Raw genomic sequence first — 26,295 nt, 5'->3', positions numbered from 1 at the left:
CTCTCTCCCGCCAACTTACAATGAATTCTTGATAAGCGCAGTGACTTCCGAGGGTTAGAGTCAAAGATGGAGATTGTTGTATGGTGATTCAAATCAACCAGGACTCAAGGGAGGTGTGCTATTAGGTTCTAATTATTTTAGGACTTGAGTGTAGAATCCTACATTGTATGTATGAGGGTGTTGAAGGATCCCATTCAAGGCTCAGTAGGATTAGGTTAGACAATTCTAGATTCTTGTATAGGTAAAAAATCAAAGAGTCCTATAATGTCAAGTAGGGTTACGAGAGAGCGACAACCACTTCTACTCTTTTAGAGTTGTTCTTATAGAATCTGCGGTTGGCTTCGCCAAATCCTAAACTCTTGTCATGGTTGCTTTAATATCGTCGTCTTGAATTTTCTACGAGTTTCATCTATATAGTTGATATGTTGCAAGTTTTTTGTCATGCTCACAATATTCTTTTAAAAATTCGAGAGCACAGTGCGTAATAGGGGGTTTTAGATCTTCTATAACTAAATAGAAGAACCCATTAGCATATTTTCCTACAATCTGGTGAAGCCACGTCATCTGTGGGACCCACAAGTCACTAACCTTCGAGTCATGCAGTTTTAGCCAGAGCATCTCCTCGCAGTCGCACCTGCGTTAACGCGGCTCGTGTGACTCTACGTTTCCTCATGGTGTTCGGCTGGTCATGTTATGGCTTGTTTCAGCTCAGCTTGTTTCAGCTTATTCTCTCTCACATAATACTATTGAATCATCCGAAACCATAAAATCTACTGTGCAGCCTACCAGCCAAACACGTTGCCTGTCCTTTTCATCTCCCTCTGTCGTCTGATCAACTTCTTCCTCCACTCACCAGTCACCACACGAGTTGCCACCCCTTTAAATCTGAACCATCCTTCAAGTTCTTGATGCAAAAGTACAACAGCCACACCAACAACGCCCTGATTGCTGAGCTCGGTGGACGGTGACCTGTAGCAACTATTGCGCATGGAGAACTGCCGGAAATAGGAGCCGGACATGTGCATGTACTGCTTCAGCAGTTAAGCGCATTTGCCTCTCCTACCTCGCGGCGATCTGGGACGACGATTGAGGGGCTCACCGTAGCTGCCTCGCGCCTCGCGCGTCCTCAACCTTGATCTGATATATGTCGGATCAGAGTTTGTAGGACACCTCGGAGCCGCTGGGGGAGAAGTCGCCGACGACCTGATCTCGATGGAGGAAACTCGATCCGTGTGGAGGTCCGGAGGAAGGTCGGCGATGTGTGCGAATGCGAGGCAGAAGCAGAGGCGGCGGAGAAGGTGGAAGCACTGAGGAGATGGTGCTGGATGGCTGGCTCTGATGGATCTTTTATTTGCTAGCGGGACCTACATGTTTAGCCCTGTCAGCAGAATCCGGTCTCCACCAACAGATAGCACATGACCAGGTCTTCACGGTTGGCACCACCTACTCCCGAATCGCCCGAGGCTGGCTAGGCCATGCGCCCGAGTCATCAGCGCCATGCGCGCACCTCACGGCTTCGGCGCCCACGCTCGAGCGGTCACCACGGCATGTAGATCCGCTTAGCATGCGCCCGCTCTCGCCTGTACGCAGCTGGCCAAAGTCCACTGCCACAGTTGTACTATATATGTAAATCACCTGAGAGCAATACAAGTTGTCCAGTTGATCTATACAGTTCTACATGGTATCATCGTCCTAGGTTCCTACATCGAATCCGTCAACCACATCTTCTTTCGCTGCTCCAATGGCGCCCGGCTCCAACCACTCTGGCGTCTCCGACTCCTCTTCTGATGGCGGGTTCTTCGTCGCCCCCGCCTCTGCTTCCGCCATCCAGGGCATCTCGATCCGCCACCACGTTCCGGTCGTTCTCGACATGGAGACACCAACTACGGCCAGTGGCGGCTGTTCTTCGAGTCCACCCTCGGTAAATTTGGCCTCGAGAGTCACATCCACTCCACCACTCCTGATGCGGACCACGATGGCGAGTGGCGCCGGGTGGATTCCTGCGTCGTCAACTGGATACTCGCCACCGTCTCCAAAGATGTCTTCGATATTGTTCGCCGCGACCGCCACGATGCCTTCTCCTTGTGGCACGCCGTCGAGAGCCTGTTCCAGGACAATGAGCTGCAGCGCGCCGTGTTCCTAGAGACTGAGCTCCGCTCTCTCCAACAGGGCGACATGTCCATCAATGACTACTGCACGAAGCTAAAGCGGCTCGCCGACCAACTGCGCGACATCGGTCATCCTGTCTCCGAGCCGAGCCAAGTGCTCAATCTCCTCCACGGCCTCAGCCCCAAGTACCGCTACGTCAAGCCGGTGATCACGTCCAAGTACCCGTCGCACTCCTTCCAAAGCGCTCGCTCCTTCCTCATCCTTGAGGAGCTCAGCGCCCAGCACGACGCCAACGCCAAAGCCGGTCAGGCGCTCGCCGTGACCCATGGCGACAACAGCAACCACGGCTCCTCCAACTCGGCGCACGGCGGGAACAAGGACGGGTCGTCTTACTCCACTGCTCCTCGCACCAACAGCGGCAGCAACAATCGCTCCAACAGCCGCCAGGACCGGCGGGGTGGCCGTGGGCGCGGCAACAGCGGCGCGCCATGCTCCAACAACCCCAACTCCACCACGCAGTCCGCGCCATGGGCCGCGGGCTACAATCCCTGGCAAGGCATGGTCCACGCCTGGCCCATGCCCTTCTGGGCCCCGGGAGCTGGCGTTCTTGGACCGCGTCCACCATTCAACAGGCAACAAGCAATGACCGCCACGCACCCGACTGCGCCCATGAACGGCAGCGCATTCGACACCAGCGCACTCTACGCCGCACTGTAGTCCGCCGGCGTTCCACAGCATCCACCGAGTGCCTTGGAGTGGTACTTCAACACGGGTGCGTCGTTGCATATGTCCTCATCCTCTAGTAATTTTCCTTCCTCCTCCCTTCGATCATCATCCTCCATCATTACAGTAGGCAATGGTGCACGGCTGCCAGTCACGCACCAGGCACATACTATCATCCCTACTGCTTCTACTCCTCTCCAGCTGCATGATGTTCTTATTTCTCCCCACCTTATCAAAAATTTGATCAGTGTTCGCCGTTTAACCCGCGACAATAATGTTTCTATCGAGTTTGACCCCTCTGGTTTCTCTATAAAGGATCTTCCTACCAGGGCGGCGATGCTCCGATGTGATAGCGGCGGCGATCTCTATCCCCTCCGTCTTCCACATCATCAAGCTCTCACTGCTTCATCAACATCATCACTATGGCACCAGCGGCTGGGTCATCCAGGACACCCAGTCACCTCTCAAATTTTGCTTAATTTTCCCTTTCAATGTAACAAGTCTGATGCACATTCATGTTCCTCCTGTCGGTTGGGGAAACATGTTCGCCTTCCCTTCACTGAGTCTGCATCACAGAGTTTTTTTCCCTTTCAGCTAGTACATTCAGACGTATGGACTTCACCTATTTTCAGTCATTCAGGGTACAAGTACTACATTGTATTTCTTGATGATTATAGTCATTACGTCTGGACAATTCCACTGAGAAATAAATCTGATGTTTTACCCACTGTTCGTGCTTTCATCTCTTATGTGCATACACAATTTCGTCTGCCTATTGTTGCCTTTTAGTCAGACAATGGCCGTGAGTATGACTCTACCGCCATGCGTCTGCTCCTCTCATCTCTCGGCACTCAATTGCGGCTATCTTGCCCTTATACTTCACAGCAGAACGGCAAGGCCGAGAGGATTTTACGAACTGTCAACGATTGTGTTCATACTTTACTAATTCACAGTGCAGCACCCCTACCATTCTGGGCCAAGGCATTGGCCACGGCGACGCGGCTGATCAACCGCCGCCCCTGTCGCGCCACTTGCACTACGACTCTGCACCACCTGTTGTTCGGCGTCGCACCATCCTACGACGAGCTCCGCGTCTTCGGATGCCTGTGCTTCCCCAACATTATCGCCACTACGCCGAACAAGCTCGCCGCACGCTCCACCAAGTGCGTCTTCATCGGATATCCGGCCGACCACCGTGGCTATCGCTGCTACGAGCTATCCACGGGCCGGGTCATAACATCGTGTCACGTGGTCTTCGATGAATCCGTCTACCCCTTCCGCAACTCCGGCACGGTTGCTGCTCCAGCACCTCCAGCGGCGACTGACGATCCACCGTTCACGTCGTGCGGTGACCACGGCGGGCACCGCTCACGACACCATCAGACGCCGGCTGTTCCGACCACTGACGGAGCACCATCTTCTCCACTATCAAACGGAGGAACGACGTCACCCACCGCTTCAACGCCATCGGCTACGACGTCGTCCACGGCTACACCAACCGCGGGCACACCAGCTGCGGCGCCCGCGACCGCTGCACCTGGTCATCTGATGGTCACTCAAGCCAGGGCTGGGATCCATAAACCCAACCCTAAATACGCCATGACGGCTTCTGAGGCTTCAGCGACCATCTCTCTGATCCCCAAGAGCGTCTGCGGCGCCATCAAAGACCCCCACTGGTTTGCCGCTATGAAAACCGAATTTGATGCGTTACAGGCTAACAAGACCTAGACCCTCGTACCACGACCTCCAGGCGCTCGTGTGATCACCGAGAAGTGGGTCTTCAAACACAAGATGAACCCCGACGGCACCCTAGAATGCTACAAGGCTCGATGGGTTGTGCGCGGGTTCAATCAGCGCCCCGGCATCGACTTCGGCGAGACTTTCTCTCCGGTCGTGAAGCCGGCCACGATCCGCACCGTTCTCACGCTCATGGCGACGTACAAATGGCCGGCGCATCAACTGGATGTCTCGAACGCCTTCCTCCACGGCAATCTTCAAGAATAGGTGTATAGCCAGCAACCTACTGGGTTCGTTGATCCTCAACGCCCCAACGATGTCTGCCTGCTATCGCGCTCCCTCTATGGTCTACGGCAAGCACCATGGGCGTGGTTCGAACGCTTCGTCGGCCACGTGACCAGCCTCGGGTTCATCCAGTCGAAGGCCGATTCACCCCTCTTCGTCTACCACCGCAACGGGGCAACGGCGTATTTGCTGCTCTACGTCGACGACATGATCCTGTCTGCATCCTCGACGTCACTCCTTCGCCATGTCATCACACGGCTCCACGACGCCTTCGCCATGAAAGACATGGGGCCAGTTCGACACTTCCTCGGCATCAACGTGCGACGCAACAACGATGGCTTCTTCCTCTCCCAGTCAGCGTACGCTGAAGAGCTCCTAGAACGTGCTGGCATGGCCAACTGCAACCCCGTCGTCACGCCCACGGACACCAAGCCGAAGGCATCTGCTGCTGACGGGAAGCTGATCGCTGACGCCACCACTTACCAGAGTATTGCCGGCGCGCTGCAATATCTGACCATCATGCGACCAAATATTGCGTACGCCGTGCAACAGGTCTGTTTGCACATGCACGCGCTGCGAGATGTGCACCAGACGATGCTCAAACGCATCCTCTGGTATGTCCGAGGAACAACAACACTCAGAGTTTAGCTACGCGCCACGCCGTCGCCGATGATCACCGCCTACTCCGACGCCGATTGGGCAGGATGCCCGGACACACGGCGCTCCACGTCTGGCTTCTGTGTTTTCTTCGGCAACTCGCTCGTCTCGTGGTCCTCCAAGAGGCAAACCACGGTGTCGAGATCGAGCGCGGAAGCCGAGTATCGCGCCATCGCCAACGCCGTCTCCGAGTGCTCGTGGCTTCGACACCTCCTTGGCGAGCTCCTGTGCAAAGTACCAAGTGCGACAGTGGCGTTCTGCGACAACATATCATTGGTCTACATGTCTCGCAACCCCGTACATCACCGACGCACGAAGCACATTGAATTAGACATACACTTCGTTCGTGAGAAGGTCGCCATTGGTGAGCTCCGAGTCACGCACGTTCCTAGTGCGCGACAACTCGCCGATGTGTTCACGAAAGGACTGCCTTCGGCGCTCTTCCTCGACTCCAGAGACAGCCTCTCCGTCACCACAGCCGACATCGAGACTGCGGGGGGGGGGGGGGGGTGTCAGCGGAATCCGGTCTCCACCAACAGATAGCACATGACCAGGTCTTCACGGTTGGCACCACCTGCTCCCGAATCGCCCGAGGCTAGCTAGGCCATGCGCCCGAGTCATCAGCGTCATGCGCGCACCTCACGACTTCGGCGCCCACGCTCGAGCGGTCACCACGGCATGTAGATCCGCTTAGCACGCGCCCGCTCTCGCCTGTACGCAGCTGGCCAAAGGCCACTGCCACAGTTGTACTATATATGTAAATCACCAGAGAGCAATACAAGTTGTCCAATTGATCTATACAATTCTACAAGCCCAATCCAGTTTGGGTATTGTGTTGCTTGAGATCACCTGACAAGCTCACATTTTTACATTTCATTTTTCACATTTTTACACATTTTTGTCGTATATATACGTGCATCCATTTTTCATGAAGAGTTATAAACTGTTTAATCGATGTTTTGTCAGGTTTCCGGTTATTGAATATGGATCATCCTTCTTCATTAAGATTTGGAGCTAAATTCATGAAGAATCCATTCTAATAGTTTCTGAACACAATATGTTCTCTACAAGTTCTGCAGCAACGTGCGGGGTCTGGTTCTACATGTAGGGTGAACCAAGCATGTACTCAGTTGAAAATCAAGATGGTGCCTATCCTTGGCACCAACACGAACCCACATATATAAGAACCCACCATCACAGCATGCCTTGTTCCACTAAGAAAATATGTACTAAATCTGTTTCAAATTATAGTTTGTTTGACTTTTTTTACCTTAAGTTTGACCACTCGTCTTATTAAAAAAATTATACAAAATATTACTTCTTTTGTTGTGGCTTGCTTTATTAACAAAAATTCTTCAAGAATGACTTAATTTGACTATTTTGTACAATTTTTTTTTTTTTTGAAAAAAAAGACGAGTGATCAAACTTGAGATTAAAAAGGTCAAACGAATTATAATTTGAAGCGGATGGAGTACATCTCCCAAATCTTGACGCTCAGAATAAGAAAGGACAAGAAACCACCTCTGAACCTGACACTAACTATGACAGAACGTTGAACGCCCGGGCCTCCTTGGCCACCCTGACGAACACGTCCTCCAGCGTGGCGTCCGCCACGCCCCACCCCAGCACCGGGAACGCTCGCCGCGCCACCTCCACTGCTCTGAAGACGCTGACAAGGCCCACCTCCCGCCGAGGCAGCGCGAACTTCTGCGTTCCGGACACGCTGTAGATCCTGGTGTAGCCGGGCGACAGCCGGCTCACGATCATCTCCACCGCTTCCTCGTGCTCCGGCGAAGTCGTGATCGTCAGGATCCGCGTGCCGCCATACCTCGCCTTCAGCTGCATTGTGTACATATTTGCCACCATGTAAGATGTAACTAATGACCATGCATCTTGCAACACAGCGCGCAACAAGGTTTCTGTAATACTGGGCTCCAAATTAGGTGGTTTCCAGCATCTCGTTTCTCTGGTGGGTCGATGCGCAGGCGTGCATTGCGTACCTCCTTGGGAGTTCCAATGCACTGGAAGTTGCCGTTGATGAAGATGCCGATGCGATCGCACAGCTCCTCAGCCTCCTCCATGGAATGTGCTGTGATACGAATGTAAGGCAGATATATGCTGAAAGGTCCAAGACAATGCATGTAAGCAACTGAAAAATTAAAACAGACAAGAGGAGGGTGGTTGGTTACTGGTAAGAATGATGGTGCAGTCTTTCTTTGCTCGCTTGATGACGTTCCACAGATCGTTCCTCGACCTTGAGTCGAGCCCAGTGCTCGGCTCGTCCATGTAAACAACCTTAGGATTGCCTATGAGCGCGATGGCGACGCTGAGCCTTCTTTTCATGCCCCCGCTGTACTTGCTTACAGATTTGTCGCCGAAACCGCTGTGGAACAGATTTACGCTCTTCAGGGAGTCTTCCACTGCCTGGATCAGCGGCCAATATAGTTCATGATCAAACACAATCAGTTCCAGTCATTACATGTAGCAGAAAGAAATCAGATGATCTACTCTTGCAGACTATATGTAATTTCAGATGCGCATAAACAAAGCAGTATAAGGTAGTTCTTATATTGTAAGTAGATTGCAAGATTTATTCTAGTTGGTTCATGGCTTCAAAGTTCAAACTACCTGTGTTAGAGCAGCACCTGTGAGATTCTTCATCCGACCATAGAACATCAGATGCTCTCTTCCTGTCAGAGGCTCCCAAAGCAAACTGCACACACAATGCACATGATTATTTTAGTTAGCATCACAGCACTGGCAAAACCACCTAAAACATCACCACTGACAAAAGTCTCCTGTGATCATACTCGTGCTGTGGGCATACACCAATATTTGTGTATATTTCGTCCATGTCTGTCCTCAAATCCATTCCATGTATATAAGCAGTTCCATAAGTCGGTTTCACAAGGCCAATCATCTGCATATGCATTCCATGAGCAATGTGGAAATAAATTCTGAAAATTGTTGCACAATAACGAAAGAAGAAGAAGCAGCATTCATGATAGGAATTATTGCTTACCATGTTGATGAAGGATGTTTTCCCTGCCCCATTGGGACCCAGCATCCCAAAGCACTGCCCTTTGCGCAAAGCCAGCGACAATCCTTTAACAGCATGCTTGTCAGGGTTCCCATTCTTTCCAGGATACACTTTCTTCAGATTATGGCAGATGATCATATTCCTCATGTCCATATCCTTTAATAATCGTCTCACCACCTTGCGCTGACAGTAATTTTTTTGAAGAATAAATTCAGAAAATTATCCATGTTCGTTGTATAATAATTCAGCTCTATGCTTGTCTAACCTCTAGGGACACATCAGGCTTTGCCGTATAAACATGGACCCTCCTGGATTGCCTCTTCAATTTGTTTGGTTTCTGTGATGGCGATGAATGTTTTGTCGACTAGAAATCCAAAGAGAAACAGAGGCTGCCAGTGCCATGCAGGTCTATGGTCCAGTAAAAATGCTACAAGGAGGAGAACTATCCATTCGATAGACATTAGAACCAAAACATCTTTCATCCCGTTAACCGGGTCGTTCAAGTCCACCCATCGCATCCCAGGTTTTCCCATGTTCCTTCCAGCAGCGGCATACTCTGCAAGCTCGTATATTCCTCGGTACAGGGAGAACCCAGGAACAAGCTCCATTGTTACAAGCCAATGTCCTAAACAGTTTGTGATGCCAATTGAAGCTTTTTACAGAATTTATAAGTTCAGAAAACTCTTATCTAAAAAATAAGTTCAGAAAACTGGAGCGAAAATGTTACTTGGGAAGGTTGCATCCTCGATGAATATCTTCAAAAGCGCTTCACCAAGAAGGCTAGTGCCAAAGACATACATGTAACCAATCACTGTAACACAGAGAAGGATGATCCATATCCATCCATATAAGCCCATCGAGAGAACCATGCAATTTTGTTGATTACTTAATGCACGTTTTATTTTACTACTAACCACTAGCAGTCTTGACAGACGAGAAGAAAGTTGCAAGCAGAAAAGCAAGCACGATCTGCAGGTTGATGCATACGAAGTAGAACAGACACTGTATGATGTAGCTATTTAGTCTGAATATAACCAGCCCTGCAAGACCAAGGGAGTTCTTTGCATAATTTGCCCGCATATTTGCTCGGAGTGAATCCAAGAAATTCAGTAACATGGAGTTAACTGGTACCTATAATGGACCCAGAGATGATGAAAATCATCATGTAGGCTGCTGAAAGGGCCAAGAAATAGGCGTAAGATATCAGCCAGTAAGGTGCATCCTTCAGCCCATGCATCTTCATCATTAGTCTTAGTCTCTGCTGCTTCTCGTAAACAAGGTATGTCAATATTACCTACAAAAACATGAAAAAAAAATCAGCAAACTTATTTATGAGTTCACCGAAGCTCAGTAAGTTAAAATTGACTCACTGGAAGGAGGAGCTGAACCGTCCAGGTAAAGAACAGTGCATCCAGGAGAGTGGTAAAGTCCAGCCTCATTTTAACTGCAGCTTTGGGCATTTCTTTCAAAAACTGGAGGCGCAGTCTCTGCATTTTCTCCTTTAAAAAAGTTCAGATATGCAGTGGATGCCTACAATGGAAATAGTAGCTACAAAAGTAAGTCATACTGCATTCCCCACTATCATAAGAAACACCTGAAAAGATTATTTTACTATTAAGCTATTTCTCACTGAGAAAGTTGACTTGAAAAAAAAATTGTAGGCAAGTGTAAGTACCATATTAACCAACCGTGAAACACGCAAAACTGTCATTGGATGGTGTCCATTATCTCTGCTGAAGCTGGAGTTGTACCAAACATATACATGGAAGCGCCTCTTGCTTGTATCGAGGAAGTCATAACCTATAGGAATATTTGCTTGACTTATTAAAATTGTAGGGTACAATCTATTAGGACAGATTGACAAATTTTTCTGAATTCAGATTAGGCTACCAGCGAGGAACTCGTTAGATCTTCGCCTCTTATTCCCACCCTTATAACCCTTGAACATATGGTTATTTATCACCGATGAATTGTCGCACCACGACGACAAAGCTTGAACGCACTGCATATCTGTGTCCATTTCATATATAGTGAAGATAAGAGTGAAGTTATTGTACTTATACATAAATTCTGCATAGAGTAGAAGAAGAAAATTGATGGCATGTAACTCTGCAATGTGCACTCTACTACCTATTTCCACACAAGCAAACATGTATTTCAGACTTTCAGTAAGCATAGAAACATTTTTTTTACCAGATTCTATTGGTATCCCATCAAAAGGTGCTGAAAAATTGCGTGACTCTGACCAGCACTGCGGTTGGAGCAGATACAAGGTCTCGTTTGGAACGAGACCCGGTTCAATGAACAGAACATGCGCCGGCAGCGAGCTTGAACCCTGGAAGGCGAAATTCACCGTCAGTCAGTCCTTCCCATCAGAATCATCAGAACAAAGAAGCACAAGCTTTTGCAAAAATGCAGCTCGATGATCATGAATAATGATTGATCAAGGTAAGGTACTTACAGGAACTACTGTCGAGAACAAATCCAGGTAGTCGGAAGAATTCGAAGCAGCAGGCATGAGTCTGTACTGTGGGGGGACAGGTGGGAACAGCAAGCTTCCAAGGCCTGCCAAAAAGGTTCAGCAAGAACAAAGAGCTAGCAATGATCTGAGATGAGCACCCAACCAAATATGCACAAGATTTCCACGCAAAGTCTGTACGTACCTTGGGCAAGCTGGCGGTTCTGGCCGGTGAGAAGCACGGTGGCGGGGCAGTTCTCCGACGCGTTGCACGGCCGCGGGTGCAGGCCCGTCAGTGCACGCGCCTCGGTGGGCGGCACCTGCACCAGCGGCGGCCACCTCGGCGGCGCGGGCACGGCGCAGGCGAGCGCCTGGATGGGCGTGGAATACTGGATGCCGCACTCCGTGCCGACGCAGCCGCACCGGAACGGAGGCCGCTCCAGCTCGCTGTCCACCACGTGCTGGATGGTGACGAGGAGCACGCAGAGCAGCACCGGGAACGCGGCGATCGCGGCGTTCGTCCTCGCGTTCCTCCTCTGTGCACCGGGAACACGTCGTGGTGTGTGCATCAAAGCAAAACCATGCATTCCGGTAAACAGCTATAGCTAGGAGGATTTGCTTGCTTGCGTTTCTTGAAATGACATCTATGCATGGTAACAAAGCATCTGCAAGTGGTAGCTCCAGAGATTTCGTTACCTGGAAAGAGAGGTTCTTGAGGAAGAAGGCATGGACCTGCCTGGAAAACCTTGCAGGACCACGCGATCGCCGAGACTCCATGAGTCCTGTCCTGACTAAGTTCAACTGAGACAGCGAGCAACTGACTAACAGATGACGCGATCGAGGAAGAAGAGGCACAGCAAGTGACGAGTCATATACTACCACCGACACCGAGCTCACCTGCTGGCTGCTGCTCCTGATATAGAATTGCAGAGCTGCCAGAGCAGTAAGTAGCACAAGCACACAGCAGAGTCGAGTCCAGTCCAGCAGCTGGCCGGCTCAGGAGTCAGCAGGTCAGGCCAGCAGCCCCGCGAATGCCTCGTGGCGCGCGCCGTGCCGCCTGCCCGTCTGTCCGTCCGGGTATCAGCCGGGAACGCGGCGGCGGCGGATTACCGGTGAAGCATTCAGTTTCTGTTTCTCCATGGAAGCCGATGCATGACGTTGGCTTGAAGAAATCTGTGCCCCCGCTTCAATGCTGCTGCCGTCGCCTCAGCCGGGTATTACGGGATCGGAGCCTAGCTAGCCTTGTTTTTGTTTTGGCACAGTCACTGGTTTACAAAATGCACATGGAGAGAGCGAGCTTAACGATGGGAATCTGGCTTACCGTATATGTATAGCAACCGTCCCTCAGCATTCTTTTTTTTTTTTTGGAGTTGCGTCCCGGAGTAATAACTAATCCAAATCTCATGCTGAGAGACCAATGCAAGAAGGCTAGATCCATTGAGGAAAGTAAAATAACTAGCCTTGTGTTGGTCGCAAGCGCATTGAACGATAATTTCAATGGAGAGAGTATGTCATTTTCAATCTTCATAACTTTGTAGCCATAGTCCTGAACCACCTTCGTGGCTGCATTAGGGCATGTACAGCCCATAGCCGTCTTTGAATCTGTCATACAGACAAACTAAAAAGACAGGGCATACAACACATGATCTATTTCATTGCAGTGCAAGGTGTTTAATGCTTTACATGTAGCCAAGATCAATGATAAATGAATTTTCTTGTATTACTATTATGTTGCTATTTGATAGAAAATACACCAAGCATAAATACGAGCAACATGATTGCAATATTTTGAGGAAACCATCAATATAATAAATATATTACATATAATTGCAACACTCAAAGTTCTTCTGGTACATGAGTCACCACCCTTCAAAACTTCAATGAATGCAATTTTTCTACTAGCACATGATCCGCAAGAGTATAAAATTATACTACTATTTTCTTTTCTGCTCCATCAGTGTTACACTTGCACAAGAGAAGGTACGTACAAGTATGATTGTAATCTCCTAGTTCGTTTCAGTCGTAAACGATCGTGGATTATTTACTGCTGGCTGGTTTGGTGTGAGAGAAAAATACTATTCTAGCTTATAATCCACGATCGATAGGAAAAAAAACGATGTTCTCGGTGCTTGAGTTTCCTCCATGACACACGCCGCTACGTCACCATGCATGTCTTAGTCTGCACGAGAAGCATCGGTGTAGAATGTGATCGAGTTAATCAACATTGGTGCCTGCGACTCAAATACGGATCAGATCGGATCACACTTATCGACATGATAAACAAATCTCCAGCATTATACACTTGAACGTGTGGCTATTCTTTCATTCTGACACCAGCGCAGATCTTAGTGCATCTTAGTCTAAACTTCGGCCCATGCTTCCTTCGAACATGTGCCTATTATTTCTACTGATATAGAGAAGAAAGGTACAAACCCTAGGGATAAAGGAAAATCAAAAGGCTAACTAGAACATCTCTAATAGTCCCTAAAAATCAATTGATAAATCAAGGACTTTTCAAGTCGCTAAAAAAAGTAGGGAGAATATTTGTTGCTTTTCTCAAACCGTTTTCAATATCCCGCCGCTCATAAAAGTTGAAGGCATTATTATGCAAATTGACAAGTTTCGAAAGCACTGGAAACCACCCAAAGCAGCCTGGCCAATGGTTTGTGTGCCAAAGACAGAATGAGGATTGGATGTCATCAATCTCAGAGTCCAAAATGAAAGCCACCTCCTCAAACACCTGCACAAATTTTATAATCACAAAGATATTCCCTGGGTTCAATTTGTCTGGAGGAAATATTATGCTGGCAATAAACTGTCTATTCTTCAGGGTCCACAAAAGGGCTCCTTTTGGTAGCGTGATGTTCTTAAGTTGCTCCAACAATTCAAAGGTATATATGTGGTTTCTTTACCGAATGGTGCAACCTGCTTACTCTGGCATGACTTTTGGGAGGGTAATATTTGGTGTCAGACTTATCCAGAGCTTTTTTCTTTCAGCAAGAATATCTTCAGTCAGCCACCCAAGCCCAACAATTTCAGGATTTGTTTCACTTACCCTTATCACAAGAAGCCCATGTTCAATTCTTGGAGCTTTCCTTGATGCTTCAGAGTCTCAACCTGTCACAAGCTGAGAACATTTGGACTTACATTTGGGGTTCTTCTACTTTCACCTCCAACACTACAAGCATTTAATTAGTCACCGTCAAGTCCACCAAGGTTATCAATGGTTATGGAAGTCATAATGTCAAAACAAGAGAAAGTTCTTTTTTAGCTTCTTCTAAAAGACAGGCTGAGTACTAGAGCCTTATTGAAGCGCAAGAATATGTATCTCGAGGATTATTCTTGTGGTTCCTGCTCTTTGGATTATGAAGAGGATCTTTTTCACTTATTCTTTCACTGCCCCTTTGCTGTGAGCTGTTGGTACAGCCTGAACTTTATGGTTCCTAATTCATCAGATCTGGACGGTTTGTTACAACGCTTTATACTTCAACTTCGGGTTCCTTTCTTCATGGAATTGATTATCACAATGTGTTGGGCAATTTGGACTATGTGTAATGCTGCTATCTTCAGAAATCTTGCTCCCTCACACAGTCACACTGCATCATTGCAAGACTGTCTTCAAGCAGGAATTTGCCTTAGTTATCCTAAGGGTAAAGTCAAAATACCTTCCTCACATTGGTCAATGGCTAGAAGCCTTTGTGTAATTTTCTTTATTTACTTTTGTACCTTTTTTGTTTCCTGAAAACCTCTGTACTCTTTGTTTTGTTTTGTTTTGTTTTGTTTATTCAATAAAATTTCAGTAGGGGCTTTTGCTCCTCCTGTTCCGTCAAAGAAAAAAAATTGAAGGCAATTTTGCACTAGGAATAATCATAAACTATCTCCAAATCACGGTAGCCTTATACTTTCTTTCTCTCTTTTACATTTGAATTGGAAACCCTAGTCCTTTCTCTTTTTCTTCCCCATATCCTTTCACCTCTGGATTGACCGATATATACACGTGCTTATATTTTCCGCGCCATTGGATCAATTTTTCTAGGTGCGAAAAGATTAGGAGTTGAGATAAAGAGTTGTCGGATTTTATTCAACCTTGCAAAAAAATCATGATTAGGAATAGATTTTAGAAACTCTGGGAGATGCTCTTAGGTATAAATCCTAGGAGTAGCTATTCCTTTGATAAAATGCCATCTGATCTTATACCAGGTGACCTAGTTTTATTTAGCGGATCTTAGTAGGATCCATATATTTGTTTACTGCGCTTTATATTCCTCTCACCGTGATTCGCTTTGTTTGAGTGCAGTGCAACCTGGTTTGGTTTCGAGGAAATATCCATTGAACACTGCAGCAAGAAAACTAACCAAGTGGCTCATGATCCGGCAAGACAGGCTATGATCTCGAAAAATTATTGTATCTAGGACGATGATCCCCCTAGCTTTATTGTTCAGCTTTTATCGAATGATGTTCGATCAATAAAGTTTTACCGCTTGGTTTGTCAAACAAAAAACTTGAACTTTCATGTATGTCCATCTGTGTGAGTAAGTTCTGTAGTCTAGAATTAAAATATGTATTAGTACGGTACCTGGAGTACATATGTGCATATACTCGTATTTTCCTTAAAAAATAATGTACAGATGCTCAATGTTTTCCTAAACAGTAAACGGTCTTTACACGGTCGCCCTTCGTTTAGCGTTTAGGCTGTTTATACGGTGTTTAAACAAAGTTAAATGGTCTAAACGATTTTGTACTTTAAAAAAATACATATAATTATATATGTGCATGTAAAAAAATCAAGTATTCTAGCATTTATATATATTTATCCGAGTAAAAATCAATTATTTTGGTATGTATATATATTTATGCATGTGAAAAAACCAAATATTTTCAGTCATTCAGGGTACAAGTACTACATTGTATTTCTTGATGATTATAGTCATTACGTCTGGACAATTCCACTGAGAAATAAATCTGATGTTTTACCCACTGTTCGTGCTTTCATCTCTTATGTGCATACACAATTTCGTCTGCCTATTGTTGCCTTTTAGTCAGACAATGGCCGTGAGTATGACTCTACCGCCATGCGTCTGCTCCTCTCATCTCTCGGCACTCAATTGCGGCTATCTTGCCCTTATACTTCACAGCAGAACGGCAAGGCCGAGAGGATTTTACGAACTGTCAACGATTGTGTTCATACTTTACTAATTCACAGTGCAGCACCCCTACCATTCTGGGCCAAGGCATTGGCCACGGCGACGCGGCTGATCAACCGCCGCCCCTGTCGCGCCACTTGCACTACGACTCTGCACCACCTGTTGTTCGGCGTCGCACCATCCTACGACGAGCTCCGCGTCTTCGGATGCCTGTGCTTCCCCAACATTATCGCCACTACGCCGAACAAGCTCGCCGCACGCTCCACCAAGTGCGTCTTCATCGGATATCCGGCCGACCACCGTGGCTATCGCTGCTACGAGCTATCCACGGGCCGGGTCATAACATCGTGTCACGTGGTCTTCGATGAATCCGTCTACCCCTTCCGCAACTCCGGCACGGTTGCTGCTCCAGCACCTCCAGCGGCGACTGACGATCCACCGTTCACGTCGTGCGGTGACCACGGCGGGCACCGCTCACGACACCATCAGACGCCGGCTGTTCCGACCACTGACGGAGCACCATCTTCTCCACTATCAAACGGAGGAACGACGTCACCCACCGCTTCAACGCCATCGGCTACGACGTCGTCCACGGCTACACCAACCGCGGGCACACCAGCTGCGGCGCCCGCGACCGCTGCACCTGGTCATCTGATGGTCACTCAAGCCAGGGCTGGGATCCATAAACCCAACCCTAAATACGCCATGACGGCTTCTGAGGCTTCAGCGACCATCTCTCTGATCCCCAAGAGCGTCTGCGGCGCCATCAAAGACCCCCACTGGTTTGCCGCTATGAAAACCGAATTTGATGCGTTACAGGCTAACAAGACCTAGACCCTCGTACCACGACCTCCAGGCGCTCGTGTGATCACCGAGAAGTGGGTCTTCAAACACAAGATGAACCCCGACGGCACCCTAGAATGCTACAAGGCTCGATGGGTTGTGCGCGGGTTCAATCAGCGCCCCGGCATCGACTTCGGCGAGACTTTCTCTCCGGTCGTGAAGCCGGCCACGATCCGCACCGTTCTCACGCTCATGGCGACGTACAAATGGCCGGCGCATCAACTGGATGTCTCGAACGCCTTCCTCCACGGCAATCTTCAAGAATAGGTGTATAGCCAGCAACCTACTGGGTTCGTTGATCCTCAACGCCCCAACGATGTCTGCCTGCTATCGCGCTCCCTCTATGGTCTACGGCAAGCACCATGGGCGTGGTTCGAACGCTTCGTCGGCCACGTGACCAGCCTCGGGTTCATCCAGTCGAAGGCCGATTCACCCCTCTTCGTCTACCACCGCAACGGGGCAACGGCGTATTTGCTGCTCTACGTCGACGACATGATCCTGTCTGCATCCTCGACGTCACTCCTTCGCCATGTCATCACACGGCTCCACGACGCCTTCGCCATGAAAGACATGGGGCCAGTTCGACACTTCCTCGGCATCAACGTGCGACGCAACAACGATGGCTTCTTCCTCTCCCAGTCAGCGTACGCTGAAGAGCTCCTAGAACGTGCTGGCATGGCCAACTGCAACCCCGTCGTCACGCCCACGGACACCAAGCCGAAGGCATCTGCTGCTGACGGGAAGCTGATCGCTGACGCCACCACTTACCAGAGTATTGCCGGCGCGCTGCAATATCTGACCATCATGCGACCAAATATTGCGTACGCCGTGCAACAGGTCTGTTTGCACATGCACGCGCTGCGAGATGTGCACCAGACGATGCTCAAACGCATCCTCTGGTATGTCCGAGGAACAACAACACTCAGAGTTTAGCTACGCGCCACGCCGTCGCCGATGATCACCGCCTACTCCGACGCCGATTGGGCAGGATGCCCGGACACACGGCGCTCCACGTCTGGCTTCTGTGTTTTCTTCGGCAACTCGCTCGTCTCGTGGTCCTCCAAGAGGCAAACCACGGTGTCGAGATCGAGCGCGGAAGCCGAGTATCGCGCCATCGCCAACGCCGTCTCCGAGTGCTCGTGGCTTCGACACCTCCTTGGCGAGCTCCTGTGCAAAGTACCAAGTGCGACAGTGGCGTTCTGCGACAACATATCATTGGTCTACATGTCTCGCAACCCCGTACATCACCGACGCACGAAGCACATTGAATTAGACATACACTTCGTTCGTGAGAAGGTCGCCATTGGTGAGCTCCGAGTCACGCACGTTCCTAGTGCGCGACAACTCGCCGATGTGTTCACGAAAGGACTGCCTTCGGCGCTCTTCCTCGACTCCAGAGACAGCCTCTCCGTCACCACAGCCGACATCGAGACTGCGGGGGGGGGGGGGGGGGTGTCAGCGGAATCCGGTCTCCACCAACAGATAGCACATGACCAGGTCTTCACGGTTGGCACCACCTGCTCCCGAATCGCCCGAGGCTAGCTAGGCCATGCGCCCGAGTCATCAGCGTCATGCGCGCACCTCACGACTTCGGCGCCCACGCTCGAGCGGTCACCACGGCATGTAGATCCGCTTAGCACGCGCCCGCTCTCGCCTGTACGCAGCTGGCCAAAGGCCACTGCCACAGTTGTACTATATATGTAAATCACCAGAGAGCAATACAAGTTGTCCAATTGATCTATACAATTCTACAAGCCCAATCCAGTTTGGGTATTGTGTTGCTTGAGATCACCTGACAAGCTCACATTTTTACATTTCATTTTTCACATTTTTACACATTTTTGTCGTATATATACGTGCATCCATTTTTCATGAAGAGTTATAAACTGTTTAATCGATGTTTTGTCAGGTTTCCGGTTATTGAATATGGATCATCCTTCTTCATTAAGATTTGGAGCTAAATTCATGAAGAATCCATTCTAATAGTTTCTGAACACAATATGTTCTCTACAAGTTCTGCAGCAACGTGCGGGGTCTGGTTCTACATGTAGGGTGAACCAAGCATGTACTCAGTTGAAAATCAAGATGGTGCCTATCCTTGGCACCAACACGAACCCACATATATAAGAACCCACCATCACAGCATGCCTTGTTCCACTAAGAAAATATGTACTAAATCTGTTTCAAATTATAGTTTGTTTGACTTTTTTTACCTTAAGTTTGACCACTCGTCTTATTAAAAAAATTATACAAAATATTACTTCTTTTGTTGTGGCTTGCTTTATTAACAAAAATTCTTCAAGAATGACTTAATTTGACTATTTTGTACAATTTTTTTTTTTTTTGAAAAAAAAGACGAGTGATCAAACTTGAGATTAAAAAGGTCAAACGAATTATAATTTGAAGCGGATGGAGTACATCTCCCAAATCTTGACGCTCAGAATAAGAAAGGACAAGAAACCACCTCTGAACCTGACACTAACTATGACAGAACGTTGAACGCCCGGGCCTCCTTGGCCACCCTGACGAACACGTCCTCCAGCGTGGCGTCCGCCACGCCCCACCCCAGCACCGGGAACGCTCGCCGCGCCACCTCCACTGCTCTGAAGACGCTGACAAGGCCCACCTCCCGCCGAGGCAGCGCGAACTTCTGCGTTCCGGACACGCTGTAGATCCTGGTGTAGCCGGGCGACAGCCGGCTCACGATCATCTCCACCGCTTCCTCGTGCTCCGGCGAAGTCGTGATCGTCAGGATCCGCGTGCCGCCATACCTCGCCTTCAGCTGCATTGTGTACATATTTGCCACCATGTAAGATGTAACTAATGACCATGCATCTTGCAACACAGCGCGCAACAAGGTTTCTGTAATACTGGGCTCCAAATTAGGTGGTTTCCAGCATCTCGTTTCTCTGGTGGGTCGATGTGCAGGCGTGCATTGCGTACCTCCTTGGGAGTTCCAATGCACTGGAAGTTGCCGTTGATGAAGATGCCGATGCGATCGCACAGCTCCTCAGCCTCCTCCATGGAATGTGCTGTGATACGAATGTAAGGCAGATATATGCTGAAAGGTCCAAGACAAAGCATGTAAACAACTGAAAAATTAAAACAGACAAGAGGAGGGTGGTTGGTTACTGGTAAGAATGATGGTGCAGTCTTTCTTTGCTCGCTTGATGACGTTCCACAGATCGTTCCTCGACCTTGAGTCGAGCCCAGTGCTCGGCTCGTCCATGTAAACAACCTTAGGATTGCCTATGAGCGCGATGGCGACGCTGAGCCTTCTTTTCATGCCCCCGCTGTACTTGCTTACAGATTTGTCGCCGAAACCGCTGTGGAACAGATTTACGCTCTTCAGGGAGTCTTCCACTGCCTGGATCAGCGGCCAATATAGTTCATGATCAAACACAATCAGTTCCAGTCATTACATGTAGCAGAAAGAAATCAGATGATCTACTCTTGCAGACTATATGTAATTTCAGATGCGCATAAACAAAGCAGTATAAGGTAGTTCTTATATTGTAAGTAGATTGCAAGATTTATTCTAGTTGGTTCATGGCTTCAAAGTTCAAACTACCTGTGTTAGAGCAGCACCTGTGAGATTCTTCATCCGACCATAGAACATCAGATGCTCTCTTCCTGTCAGAGGCTCCCAAAGCAAACTGCACACACAATGCACATGATTATTTTAGTTAGCATCACAGCACTGGCAAAACCACCTAAAACATCACCACTGACAAAAGTCTCCTGTGATCATACTCGTGCTGTGGGCATACACCAATATTTGTGTATATTTCGTCCATGTCTGTCCTCAAATCCATTCCATGTATATAAGCAGTTCCATAAGTCGGTTTCACAAGGCCAATCATCTGCATATGCATTCCATGAGCAATGTGGAAATAAATTCTGAAAATTGTTGCACAATAATGAAAGAAGAAGAAGCAGCATTCATGATAGGAATTATTGCTTACCATGTTGATGAAGGATGTTTTCCCTGCCCCATTGGGACCCAGCATCCCAAAGCACTGCCCTTTGCGCAAAGCCAGCGACAATCCTTTAACAGCATGCTTGTCAGGGTTCCCATTCTTTCCAGGATACACTTTCTTCAGATTATGGCAGATGATCATATTCCTCATGTCCATATCCTTTAATAATCGTCTCACCACCTTGCGCTGACAGTAATTTTTTTGAAGAATAAATTCAGAAAATTATCCATGTTCGTTGTATAATAATTCAGCTCTATGCTTGGCTAACCTCTAGGGACACATCAGGCTTTGCCGTATAAACATGGACCCTCCTGGATTGCCTCTTCAATTTGTTTGGTTTCTGTGATGGCGATGAATGTTTTGTCGACAGAAATCCAAAGAGAAACAGAGGCTGCCAGTGCCATGCAGGTCTATGGTCCAGTAAAAATGCTACAAGGAGGAGAACTATCCATTCGATAGACATTAGAACCAAAACATCTTTCATCCCGTTAACCGGGTCGTTCAAGTCCACCCATCGCATCCCAGGTTTTCCCATGTTCCTTCCAGCAGCGGCATACTCTGCAAGCTCGTATATTCCTCGGTACAGGGAGAACCCAGGAACAAGCTCCATTGTTACAAGCCAATGTCCTAAACAGTTTGTGATGCCAATTGAAGCTTTTTACAGAATTTATAAGTTCAGAAAACTCTTATCTAAAAAATAAGTTCAGAAAACTGGAGCGAAAATGTTACTTGGGAAGGTTGCATCCTCGATGAATATCTTCAAAAGCGCTTCACCAAGAAGGCTAGTGCCAAAGACATACATGTAACCAATCACTGTAACACAGAGAAGGATGATCCATATCCATCCATATAAGCCCATCGAGAGAACCATGCAATTTTGTTGATTACTTAATGCACGTTTTATTTTACTACTAACCACTAGCAGTCTTGACAGACGAGAAGAAAGTTGCAAGCAGAAAAGCAAGCACGATCTGCAGGTTGATGCATACGAAGTAGAACAGACACTGTATGATGTAGCTATTTAGTCTGAATATAACCAGCCCTGCAAGACCAAGGGAGTTCTTTGCATAATTTGCCCGCATATTTGCTCGGAGTGAATCCAAGAAATTCAGTAACATGGAGTTAACTGGTACCTATAATGGACCCAGAGATGATGAAAATCATCATGTAGGCTGCTGAAAGAGCCAAGAAATAGGCGTAAGATATCAGCCAGTAAGGTGCATCCTTCAGCCCATGCATCTTCATCATTAGTCTTAGTCTCTGCTGCTTCTCGTAAACAAGGTATGTCAATATTACCTACAAAAACATGAAAAAAAATCAGCAAACTTATTTATGAGTTCACCGAAGCTCAGTAAGTTAAAATTGACTCACTGGAAGGAGGAGCTGAACCGTCCAGGTAAAGAACAGTGCATCCAGGAGAGTGGTAAAGTCCAGCCTCATTTTAACTGCAGCTTTGGGCATTTCTTTCAAAAACTGGAGGCGCATCTCTGCATTTTCTCCTTTAAAAAAGTTCAGATATGCAGTGGATGCCTACAATGGAAATAGTAGCTACAAAAGTAAGTCATACTGCATTCCCCACTATCATAAGAAACACCTGAAAAGATTATTTTACTATTAAGCTATTTCTCACTGAAAAAGTTGACTGAAAAAAAAATTGTAGGCAAGTGTAAGTACCATATTAACCAACCGTGAAACACGCAAAACTGTCATTGGATGGTGTCCATTATCTCTGCTGAAGCTGGAGTTGTACCAAACATATACATGGAAGCGCCTCTTGCTTGTATCGAGGAAGTCATAACCTATAGGAATATTTGCTTGACTTATTAAAATTGTAGGGTACAATCTATTAGGACAGATGACAAATTTTTCTGAATTCAGATTAGGCTACCAGCGAGGAACTCGTTAGATCTTCGCCTCTTATTCCCACCCTTATAACCCTTGAACATATGGTTATTTATCACCGATGAATTGTCGCACCACTGACGACAAAGCTTGAACGCACTGCATATCTGTGTCCATTTCATATATAGTGAAGATAAGAGTGAAGTTATTGTACTTGTACATAAATTCTGCATAGAGTAGAAGAAGAAAATTGAGGCATGTAACTCTGCAATGTGCACTCTACTACCTATTTCCACACAAGCAAACATGTATTTCAGACTTTCAGTAAGCATAGAAACATTTTTTTTTACCAGATTCTATTGGTATCCCATCAAAAGGTGCTGAAAAATTGCGTGACTCTGACCAGCACTGCGGTTGGAGCAGATACAAGGTCTCGTTTGGAACGAGACCCGGTTCAATGAACAGAACATGCGCCGGCAGCGAGCTTGAACCCTGGAAGGCGAAATTCACCGTCAGTCAGTCCTTCCCATCAGAATCATCAGAACAAAGAAGCACAAGCTTTTGCAAAAATGCAGCTCGATGATCATGAATAATGATTGATCAAGGTAAGGTACTTACAGGAACTACTGTCGAGAACAAATCCAGGTAGTCGGAAGAATTCGAAGCAGCAGGCATGAGTCTGTACTGTGGGGGGACAGGTGGGAACAGCAAGCTTCCAAGGCCTGCCAAAAAGGTTCAGCAAGAACAAAGAGCTAGCAATGATCTGAGATGAGCACCCAACCAAATATGCACAAGATTTCCACGCAAAGTCTGTACGTACCTTGGGCAAGCTGGCGGTTCTGGCCGGTGAGAAGCACGGTGGCGGGGCAGTTCTCCGACGCGTTGCACGGCCGCGGGTGCAGGCCCGTCAGTGCACGCGCCTCGGTGGGCGGCACCTGCACCAGCGGCGGCCACCTCGGCGGCGCGGGCACGGCGCAGGCGAGCGCCTGGATGGGCGTGGAATACTGGATGCCGCACTCCGTGCCGACGCAGCCGCACCGGAACGGAGGCCGCTCCAGCTCGCTGTCCACCACGTGCTGGATGGTGACGAGGAGCACGCAGAGCAGCACCGGGAACGCGGCGATCGCGGCGTTCGTCCTCGCGTTCCTCCTCTGTGCACCGGGAACACGTCGTGGTGTGTGCATCAAAGCAAAACCATGCATTCCGGTAAACAGCTATAGCTAGGAGGATTTGCTTGCTTGCGTTTCTTGAAATGACATCTATGCATGGTAACAAAGCATCTGCAAGTGGTAGCTCCAGAGATTTCGTTACCTGGAAAGAGAGGTTCTTGAGGAAGAAGGCATGGACCTGCCTGGAAAACCTTGCAGGACCACGCGATCGCCGAGACTCCATGAGTCCTGTCCTGACTAAGTTCAACTGAGACAGCGAGCAACAACTGACTAACAGATGACGCGATCGAGGAAGAAGAGGCACAGCAAGTGACGAGTCATATACTACCACCGACACCGAGCTCACCTGCTGGCTGCTGCTCCTGATATAGAATTGCAGAGCTGCCAGAGCAGTAAGTAGCACAAGCACACAGCAGAGTCGAGTCCAGTCCAGCAGCTGGCCGGCTCAGGAGTCAGCAGGTCAGGCCAGCAGCCCCGCGAATGCCTCGTGGCGCGCGCCGTGCCGCCTGCCCGTCTGTCCGTCCGGGTATCAGCCGGGAACGCGGCGGCGGCGGATTACCGGTGAAGCATTCAGTTTCTGTTTCTCCATGGAAGCCGATGCATGACGTTGGCTTGAAGAAATCTGTGCCCCCGCTTCAATGCTGCTGCCGTCGCCTCAGCCGGGTATTACGGGATCGGAGCCTAGCTAGCCTTGTTTTTGTTTTGGCACAGTCACTGGTTTACAAAATGCACATGGAGAGAGCGAGCTTAACGATGGGAATCTGGCTTACCGTATATGTATAGCAACCGTCCCTCAGCATTCTTTTTTTTTTTTTGGAGTTGCGTCCCGGAGTAATAACTAATCCAAATCTCATGCTGAGAGACCAATGCAAGAAGGCTAGATCCATTGAGGAAAGTAAAATAACTAGCCTTGTGTTGGTCGCAAGCGCATTGAACGATAATTTCAATGGAGAGAGTATGTCATTTTCAATCTTCATAACTTTGTAGCCATAGTCCTGAACCACCTTCGTGGCTGCATTAGGGCATGTACAGCCCATAGCCGTCTTTGAATCTGTCATACAGACAAACTAAAAAGACGGGGCATACAACACATGATCTATTTCATTGCATGCAAGGTGTTTAATGCTTTACATGTAGCCAAGATCAATGATAAATGAATTTTTTTGTATTACTATTATGTTGCTATTTGATAGAAAATACACCAAGCATAAATATGAGCAACATGATTGCAATATTTTGAGGAAACCATCAATATAATAAATATATTACATATAATTGCAACACTCAAAGTTCTTCTGGTACATGAGTCACCACCCTTCAAAACTTCAATGAATGCAATTTTTCTACTAGCACATGATCCGCAAGAGTATAAAATTATACTACTATTTTCTTTTCTGCTCCATCAGTGTTACACTTGCACAAGAGAAGGTACGTACAAGTATGATTGTAATCTCCTTCGTTTCATCGTAAACGATCGTGGATTATTTACTGCTGGCTGGTTTGGTGTGAGAGAAAAATACTATTCTAGCTTATAATCCACGATCGATAGGAAAAAAAAACGATGTTCTCGGTGCTTGAGTTTCCTCCATGACACACGCCGCTACGTCACCATGCATGTCTTAGTCTGCACGAGAAGCATCGGTGTAGAATGTGATCGAGTTAATCAACATTGGTGCCTGCGACTCAAATACGGATCAGATCGGATCACACTTATCGACATGATAAACAAATCTCCAGCATTATACACTGGAACGTGTGGCTATTCTTTCATTCTGACACCAGCGCAGATCTTAGTACATCTTAGTCTAAACTTCGGCCCATGCTTCCTTCGAACATGTGCCTATTATTTCTACTGATATAGAGAAGAAAGGTACAAACCCTAGGGATAAAGGAAAATCAAAAGGCTAACTAGAACATCTCTAATAGTCCCTAAAAATCAATTGATAAATCAAGGACTTTTTCAAGTCGCTAAAAAAAGTAGGGAGAATATTTGTTGCTTTTCTCAAACCGTTTTCAATATCCCGCCGCTCATAAAAGTTGAAGGCGTTATTATGCAAATTGACAAGTTTCGAAAGCACTGGAAACCACCCAAAGCAGCCTGGCCAATGGTTTGTGTGCCAAAGACAGAATGAGGATTGGATGTCATCAATCTCAGAGTCCAAAATGAAAGCCACCTCCTCAAACACCTGCACAAATTTTATAATCACAAAGATATTCCCTGGGTTCAATTTGTCTGGAGGAAATATTATGCTGGCAATAAACTGTCTATTCTTCAGGGTCCACAAAAGGGCTCCTTTTGGTAGCGTGA

General features: G+C 47.7%; 1 protein-coding gene and 2 pseudogenes across 1 annotated transcript; 1 reads left to right on the top strand and 2 right to left on the bottom strand.

The window, feature by feature from the left end:
* Positions 1 to 1,741: 1,741 nt before the first annotated feature.
* Positions 1,742 to 2,826, top strand: LOC136499821 (uncharacterized). Its single transcript, XM_066495341.1, has 2 exons — positions 1,742 to 1,852; positions 1,894 to 2,826. The coding sequence occupies exons 1-2, from the start codon at positions 1,742 to 1,744 to the stop codon at positions 2,824 to 2,826; spliced, it is 1,044 nt and encodes a 347-aa protein (XP_066351438.1).
* A 4,224-nt stretch (positions 2,827 to 7,050) lies between these two features.
* Positions 7,051 to 11,995, bottom strand: LOC136501260 (ABC transporter A family member 8-like; annotated as a pseudogene).
* Positions 11,996 to 19,478: 7,483 nt separating this feature from the next.
* Positions 19,479 to 24,422, bottom strand: LOC136501210 (ABC transporter A family member 8-like; annotated as a pseudogene).
* Positions 24,423 to 26,295: the final 1,873 nt, after the last annotated feature.

This window comes from Miscanthus floridulus, chromosome 13, assembly GCF_019320115.1.
Source record: "Miscanthus floridulus cultivar M001 chromosome 13, ASM1932011v1, whole genome shotgun sequence".
NCBI classification, from domain to species: domain Eukaryota; kingdom Viridiplantae; phylum Streptophyta; class Magnoliopsida; order Poales; family Poaceae; genus Miscanthus; species Miscanthus floridulus.
This window is presented reverse-complemented; position numbering and strand designations above follow the sequence as displayed.